The sequence below is a fragment of the Zea mays genome, chromosome 7 (genome assembly GCF_902167145.1).
Source record: "Zea mays cultivar B73 chromosome 7, Zm-B73-REFERENCE-NAM-5.0, whole genome shotgun sequence".
NCBI lineage: Eukaryota > Viridiplantae > Streptophyta > Magnoliopsida > Poales > Poaceae > Zea > Zea mays.
In genome coordinates this window covers 147889231-147897341 of record NC_050102.1, presented here as the reverse complement: position 1 = coordinate 147897341, position 8111 = coordinate 147889231, and the positions used below count along the sequence as shown (strand labels likewise).

Sequence of the window (8111 nt, the reverse complement as noted above, 5' to 3'; positions counted from 1 at the left end):
AAACAATGTATAGACAAACTATATAATAATATTCTATGCGTCGAGACGTACCCCTAGGTTTGAGAACCACTAAAATCAGAGTTAAAACGAATTAGTTATAAATTTGATAAATTTCTGAATTCATTTTTATACTAGAATTCATTTTCAGATTTATTTTATATATTTATGAAATCTTTGGACTGCGACTACTATATCTTGAAACGCTAGAGTTCTACTTATAAAATCCTGGACCGATTTGTTATATTTTTAGAACTAAAATGGACCACGGGTCAGTTTCACAATTGCATATGGTTTCTTTTAGGAAGTGTGAGAGCACCTAGAGGAGGTGAATGAGGTATCATGTAAAACTAGCTCTAAACAATATAAACTTGGTATATAAAATGTGTTAGTGAGAACTAAAACAAAGTTACGATAAGAAGAGAGGAGAAAAGAGAACTCTTCACTTTAGTCTTGATTTGGAACATGGAAATCTTTGAGCAATTCTATAGTAAACTAGGTAGGTGCCCATGCGATGCCACGGAACATAAATCTCGATTTGTATATCAGCTATGGTTCCTGTGAAGCAAGGAAGCGAACGCAAGCCAGCCATTTGTATTAGTGCATTATGTTCAGTTCTTACTTGATCATCCCGTGTTCTCGTGTGTGCCATGGCCAAGTGGCAAGCTCAACAATGGTATTGTTGTCTTGTCTCAAATGAAGTCCGCTTCCACAAGTTAATCGGAAATCTTCATGGGTGATAGTTGTGTCAGATTCTTCCGCGCATAGGGCAAGTAATGCAAGTGATAGCTGTGTCAGTTTACCCCCACTTTCTTGGGCATCACTTGTCTCAAATGAAGTCCATTGGAGGTTCGCAATTTATGTTCCATGGCATCGCACGGGCACCTACCTAGTGAGGAATGAAATGCTGATGAATCAATTCATTCTATTCCATAAATCAAACAAGAAAGTGAGGAGTGAGAAGATTCCTTAAACCAAACACGTTGCAATAGAAAGTGTGTGTTCAATGAATAACACCGAAGCATGCAACAATGGCCAGGGCAGAACGAATTCCTTCCTATCTCGTTCAAAATAGTACAACAGTACGCCTAAAACTGCGTTGTTTTTTTAAAAGGTATTTTTGCTACTCAGGTCAGTTGTATATAAACTAAAAGGAAAAATCGTTTAAACATGTTGTGTAATTTATACAGAATAACACGACAGTAGCACTACTCATGAAGGACTATCTTAGATTCACCATATCTGCAAATCCTTCTACTCCATCGCTATCCTCTTCCTTCTTGGAGACATTAAGGGAGAAAGACTGAGTCAGTCAAACGAAATGTCGAGTCATCGCCATCCTTCCTCTGACCTCTCCTCTCCACCCTGTCAATAATAACAGAGCAGGTTATAATTATCCTTAATCTTTCTCTCCTTTTACCCTGTCAATTTGGCTAACACAAGTCCCAGAAGAAAGAAAGTTGTATATATAACATAAAGCTAAGTACAACAGAAATAATTTCCTCTGTCAATTTTCCTAGCCCAAGTCCCAAAAGTGGTGTGTATATATAACATAATAATGAGATATTTCTGGTGAAGGCTACCGACGGCAAAAATGCATGAAAAGAGAGTTTTATAAGACAAAGTAAAAGCTGAAATTTTAACCTTTCATCACTTGAGTTGCCTGAGGTGGAAAGCCATTCAAGATCCAAAAAGTTTGAATCACCAGAGGCAATATTCAACTTCAGCTCTTGGGACACGAAGCACGTCAGAGGCTGTGGGAGTATACCTAAAACGAATTTTGGAGGAAAATATGGGGGAAGTTCTCACCTGATAGTTAGGCATGGCAGGTGTCAGGACATGCAAAGATGCTGCAAATTGCACCAACCACACTTTACCTTTTCCATCAGCAGCTAGTTCATCTCTGATGAAACTTGGGGTCATGCTTGGAATCCCCAGCCTGCAATAAGATTGGGACGCGCTTATAGTGGATAACTTATTCTTGATTATTCCACAAATATTTCTAAAAGATGCTTAAGCACTAATGTATGTATAATCACAATATAAGTATCCATATAAGTAGTTTAAATGAGATACTCTTTTCGGGCTTGAGCCTTGCTGTTGCTGGGCCAAGCAACCTTAAGTACAACTATACATATAGATTATAGGGCACACCTGAATCAAGAAAGTCATCTTCAAGGTATACTACATGAGCAAACCTTGTACCACCACATTTTAAGCACCGCAAGAAAATATTGCCAAAATAAGCACCAAAAAACTTGTTTAAACTACAAGATCCCCCTCCCTCCCAAAAAAACACAAGAAATTTTTATAGCGAAAAAACAAAAAAAAGGTCTTGAATGTTAAGAGCAATCAATATGACCTATCCTTCAGAATGCCAGGTCTCAACAGTGTACCACCACATTTTTGTAAATGTGAGATTTTCTCAATAAAACAGGTGGAAGAATACGGGGATTTACTTATTGAAGAAGAATAAGGGAGTTATTTAAGGTCTCCGAATGTATTTTTAAAGGTTATAGAGTATCAGTAATTGAGTGGCAGTATGAATAATACCTCACTTGTTTTTTCGATGATTTGCTACTTTCTTTCTGCCTTTTGTCCTTCACTAACTTTCAAAATAAAATGAGAGGCATATATCTCTGTCAGGTCATAGGTAGACAACAAAGTTCCAGTACATGGCAATGAGTTCAATGGATACCTTTGGCCCCCTTTCAATAAGAGCTCCTCTTAGGATAACCCCCGTGTTGATGGATGAAAACAAAAGCATGCTGATACGCACTGTGGATCCAGACTATACAATTCTCTGGCACAATTTCCAAGGATTTGAATGTGTTGTTGTTTTGATCCACTTATAGATTTGGACAATTTGCAGTTCACCAAATAAGCCTTATAGATACCCTTGAGGCAAGTATCAAGGCAAGAACCTACTTGAATGCACAAGTCTCGAAGGAACATAAAAGAAACAAGAGGCATTGCACCTCGTCCTCTAGCCCAGGTATGGAGCAGAGCCTACAATTGAAGCATGCAAACAGAAGTAAATAACAAACTTGGTAGATAGATAGTAGAGCAATAGCGAAAATAACGCAAAGCCAAGGTAAAGTAGAAATTGTAACCTACACACCTTAATATACTTCCTCAGGAGCGATGGGAAAGCTGCCAGAAAAACAGCTGATGCTCTGACACGGTGTACAATAAATGCTATCATTTGCTCATCAGTCAGCTCTGTTATCATATGAAGCGCATTGGCAAGATAGATCCTCATAAGAGAGAAGAAGAATCAAGGTCAAGAAACATACTTCAAGCTCTCCTTGCGGGGCGATAGCACAAGCTCTCTAATGGACAACCAGCTCAGAGGATATACAACCTAGCTAGCGAAGACCTTGCGATGGTGGTCTTTTTGTTCACCTGAACAATGGAGAGGTGCTTTCCAACAACCGTCATGGTGGTGCAACGTGTAGCTCATGTCGCCCATAAGACAAAATAGAAAATTTCCCATACTAAAATGAATTTCAGTAGATCTCCCAACATCTGAATCATTGACAATTTACGGTAAAATTGATAAAGAAGGTCGACCTTGGGGCAGTAAACAGGTTGGTGAGGAGGCAGATCAGTGGTTTCTATAGAAAGCACCAGGATCATGCTAAGCGGTTCTACTTCATATTATTAGAACAATAAATAGATGCTAATGAACCCTACCTCCAGAGTGGCAATCGATCTCCATCTGCTTACACGTTTCCACAAGCACAGAGTGCAAGCTCTGTCGGAATTCGGATCCGCCCCAAACTCATTCTCCGGAAACACATGACAAAAAATACAGAGCTCACTAAAGCACATCCAAAAACTAACATAATGCACTGCAGTTATTAACCCCAACAAAATCTGAAACTGCATTCAAACTCAAATTGTCTACAACCTGAAACATACACATATAGTGTTTACATACAGTGTTGGCCGAGTTCACAGACAAAATACCGATAGAAACAAATTCACAGTTCAGCTAGGCATGTCACATGTATCTGGAATGTGGGAGATGTCGCAACACACAAAAATTGGTAACCCAGTTGTCTCACCTTGTATCCACCAGACGATCAACGATTCCTCCCAGTGGTGGCTGCGCCTGCGGAACCAACCTCTGCTATATATGAAGAAGCAGATGCTTTTTATTCCCGAGAGACAGGAGGATGGCTAGCACCACAAAAACCAGAGTCAGAGGATGGACAGAACCAGAAATAAACGCCAATAAAATCGGAGAATGAAAAACTTAATTACGTTGTTTTCTTTAAAGCATATCAACTTCTTTTCCCCCCTTATAATCATTGACATACATAGCGCTCAAATCACTATGATGCAGTCATGCTGCTTTTTAAATAGAATGTAAATGAACTAAAGTCATGTTTGGATACATGGGGCTAACAATTAGCCCATGTTTTTTAAATACCAATTTGAAAGACTAAACATGGGCTAATTCTAAGCTATTAGAGCTAATGATTGTTAATCGGTGGTTATAGTACATTAGTCTTTATTAGCCCATAATTAGCCCATGTTTAATCTATTTTTGCAAAATGGTTCAATTTTTAGCTGTGATCCAAACAGGTCCTAATTGTTCTCCACTTCTTGCAGCTACCAGCTAACATGTTTTGCATAAGGTTAGCTGTCGCATAGGCATTAACCAAACAGGCTCTTGACAGTGACCGAGAGCTACAAAATGGGTACCCACTTGCATCCTGACCAATTAGATATAGATGTGTACAGTACTTAAGTGCATGTGCATTCCTGTAAACCAAAACTTAATCGTTATCAAGGTCCTCAGAGAAGTGTGCAGTGCATAGGCTTGCTGCCTTGTTAAATAGGAGTCGGAGCAGCAATTGTTCTGCTGATGGTGCAGTGACGGGGTTGGGCAGATAAGAGTAAAGATTGGGTTGCCAACTTGCGAGCCTCTCTCTCACTGACCTGACCAGATAACTTTCAGCGGCACATCCCAAACATGCTGCTAAAAAAATCTCCTAGAAATGGGATTATACTCATGCTAGCCAAAGCAACATACTAACAGTTTCGAACCCGTTTTGGTCGAGATCAACACAACTTACTGATTCGACAATTTTACTATATATATCAGACTGGGGTTGTGTCTGAGTACATTAAACAGTTCGACGTGCTATTACACCAACTAATGGCTCATGAGCATCAATTGACATCTACCATGGTAACAACTCGGTTCATTGATGGTTTAAAAGATGAACTGAAAATAGCAGTGATCATGCAGCGACTGTCTGACCTAGATACAACTTGTTCACTTGCATTATTACAAGAAGATATGATTAATAGCTTTGCTAGATTTATTTGTATAATTTATTGCAGGTAAATACTCCCTTCTTCCTTTATAGGTGAGTGACCATGCGTTGCAACGGGAATATATAATACCATGATAACTTATATACAAAATGTGCTTTATATTGTTATAAGAAAATGATCTCATATTTATTGAAGTCATCCACATGATTTGAAACTTATTTATGTCTTAGTTTTGGTACAAGAAAATGATCTCATATGGGATCATGTAAGTTTAAGTAGTAGCTGCTGACCTGAACTTGCATTTGGAGGGACTTCAGATAATCAATTGTCTCGTCTAGTATAGATGCTTTGTCAGTATGAAAACAATTGGAGCTAATAAAGTAAGACAAAAGAGCGACAGAAAACAAAATAAACATACTGACAATGATCAATGGCACCTGAATTTCAGTATTCAAGGATCAAGGGACTTGTACCTGACAAGAAAATATGCATAACATGTATTAGTATACCTTGTTGCAGTGTGGGATCAGCTCTTGCAACGCACGCATCTTTTCTTTGATCCGGTCCCTTCTTCTCTACATCAGCAGCAGCTAATAACGTTGTAAGAACAATTTATCAAGTAGTTGCCTGCCTTTCTGAAAATAGGCTTTGCGTTGCTAGCACAATTTGATTCTGATCTCACCCTCTCTGAGAGATTATGGACTTCAGCTGCACGAGTCCGACGTTTCGGCCCATGCCGCTGCCAGGGTTTGGTCTCCTCAGTTGCCTCCTCACACTCGGCATCCCGCAATTTCCTCATCAATTTTATTCCACTCAAACATCTCTATTTCGACTCTATTTTCTAGCAGTTCGTTCAGGATACAGGTTATACAAAAACAAAAGTAAACACCTCACTTCGACTATCTGACTCGTCTCTACACATTCCCTTCCTCTTGTGGCCATGGACGCTGTCACTGGGCAGCCCGGATCCCCCATAGTTGCTTCCGGACCCACCGGATGACGATGTGCCGTCGTGCGCGCCAGCATCGCTCGGCACCTCCGACTGCAATGCCGCGTCCTTCCCCCTGATCCCCGTCGGCGTCCTGGGCACCTGGTTGCTGTCGCAGAAGGTCGAGCAGAAGTCGCCGACCCAGCTAGACTCGACGCCGCTGCTCCCAACGGGTGGCGGTGGCGACGAAGGATGCGAGGTAGGGCCCGGGAACGTGCCCTCGTGTTGCAGGGCGGCATCGGCGATCGTGTTGTACCAAAGTTGCGTGTACAGGTCCTTCTCCAGCGGGTCGTCGAGGGTGTTCAGGAACCACGCGGCGGTCTCCTCGGCAGTGAGGCCGCTGGTGCCCGGGCGGTCGCGGTCAGAGGGCTGCGCCGGCCTGTGGTGCGCCTGGGGCTGCGCTACGACGCTCCCATTGTGCCACAATAGCTCCACGAGGTCGTCATCTGGGCTGCGGTGCGGGCGACATTGGAGGGAGCACGCGCAATCAACCAATGGACATGAAAGGAGACTTCTTTTGTGGGTGGGGGTGAATGGAGAAACAGAATCCTTACACGATGGGCTTCTTCTGACTCTCTGCTGCGAACCTCGTATTGCCGTCCATCTCGTCAGGATTCCTATGACCCGGTGGAGAACATCTCCTCTCCTGCAGAAGGAAGCCCCGTGGCAAGAACAATCGGCGTTAGCGAACTAACCAGAAGAAGAAACTTATCCATCGAAGCTGCGGACCTGTTCCTCTTCTCTAATAATCGATAGATACGGTGCTCTCGCCGAACCAATGAACCGAATGAATAGGCGGCGCTGCAGCGGCCGCGGGCCGGGCATGCAAATCCCAAGCATGTGGCGGCAGGACAAGGGCGCGCGTTCACCGGGCACAGGCGAGCGCGAAGGTGAGGGAGTGGAAGGCGACCTCCTCGTAGGGGAGGACGAGGGCGCCGCCGGCGCCCGCGAACCCGAACTCCTCCTCGGCGCACCGCAGCAGGGACCGGAACTCGGGGCGGTCCAGTAACGCGATGGGCACCACGAACCGGCGCCACCACTCGCCCACGTACACCGCGAAGTGGTCGCGCGGCACGTCGGACGGCAGCCGCATGGCCTCCTCCTCCTCCCCCTCCCCTACAGCAGCACAGAGGAACACGAAATGGAATCGAATAGGGCAGCGCTGAGTAGGAAGGGAAGATCGGATCAGAACAAACTCAAGAATCGAATCAGCTAGGAGTTGTTGATCCAGTACCTTGTTCTTGAAGCTTGCTTGCTTTGGTTCGCTTCTCTTCTCTACTTCTGTCTTCTGGATCTGGTGGAGCCATCTCGTCGGAGCCTCGATCTGCTGCCACGACAAGAATCACTGAAGTCGGGAGATCGATGGACGCATACTCAAACTTGGATGGCGGTCGGTCACCGCCAGAGGCATCGCCGCAGAGGGTGAGGATGGGTAGAGAGACGGCTAGGTTTTTAGGATTTGGAGTTGGGGTGCGGGGTTAGTGATGCGGAGGGGCATCCTGTAACTCCCATAATTGTTGGCGGCATGAAGCGCGGTGGGGTTTGCGGGCGGGCGGGCGGGCGGAGGCGGGCGGCCGCCGGAGCGGATCGAGGCAGGTCTGCGCTGCGCAGCGCGGCGCCGGAGTGATTAGGGTTTGGTGGGGGAGTTGGCTGCCCGCCCAACGCGCGCGGAGGACAGGAAAGGAGGCGACGCGGGCAGGTGAGGTGTGCGGGCAGGAGGGCAAAATAGGAAATGAAAAAAAGCAGAACGCAAGGAGGCAGCCTACCTCTTACAACCTTAATAGGTAGTATAGATTTGTAGAAATTGGTTTAACTTCCTAGAAAATAACTCAAC

At 44.2% G+C, this 8111-nt stretch overlaps 2 protein-coding genes across 2 annotated transcripts; both read right to left on the bottom strand.

Annotated features, from left to right (window-relative positions):
• Positions 1–1326: 1326 nt before the first annotated feature.
• LOC103633058 (uncharacterized) lies at positions 1327–6881 on the bottom strand. The gene is made up of 8 exons (XM_020541704.1): positions 6832–6881; positions 6177–6728; positions 5972–6083; positions 5797–5864; positions 5586–5643; positions 5445–5503; positions 1807–1936; positions 1327–1362 (listed from the first exon to the last, which is right to left on the bottom strand). The coding sequence occupies exons 1-8, from the start codon at positions 6879–6881 to the stop codon at positions 1327–1329; spliced, it is 1065 nt and encodes a 354-aa protein (XP_020397293.1).
• A 260-nt stretch (positions 6882–7141) lies between these two features.
• LOC118473038 (auxin-induced protein 15A-like) lies at positions 7142–7584 on the bottom strand. The gene is made up of 2 exons (XM_035961249.1): positions 7512–7584; positions 7142–7393 (listed from the first exon to the last, which is right to left on the bottom strand). Exons 1-2 carry the CDS (start codon positions 7582–7584, stop codon positions 7143–7145), a joined length of 324 nt encoding a protein of 107 aa, XP_035817142.1. The 3' UTR covers position 7142.
• Between the last annotated feature and the right edge of the window lie 527 nt (positions 7585–8111).

Excerpts from the sequence above, each read along its gene's own strand:
- LOC118473038 (XM_035961249.1), bottom strand. The coding sequence starts at position 7,584 with ATGGCTCCACCAGATCCAGAAGACAGAAGTAGAGAAGAGAAGCGAACC. Across the intron at positions 7,394-7,511 it reads AAGCAAGCTTCAAGAACAAG|GGGAGGGGGAGGAGGAGGAG; the intron begins GTACTGGATCAA and ends GTGCTGCTGTAG.
- LOC103633058 (XM_020541704.1), bottom strand. The coding sequence starts at position 6,881 with ATGGACGGCAATACGAGGTTCGCAGCAGAGAGTCAGAAGAAGCCCATC. Across the intron at positions 6,084-6,176 it reads TCAGATAGTCGAAGTGAGGT|GAAATTGCGGGATGCCGAGT; the intron begins GTTTACTTTTGT and ends AAAATTGATGAG. Across the intron at positions 5,865-5,971 it reads TCCATAATCTCTCAGAGAGG|AGAAGAAGGGACCGGATCAA; the intron begins GTGAGATCAGAA and ends CTGCTGATGTAG.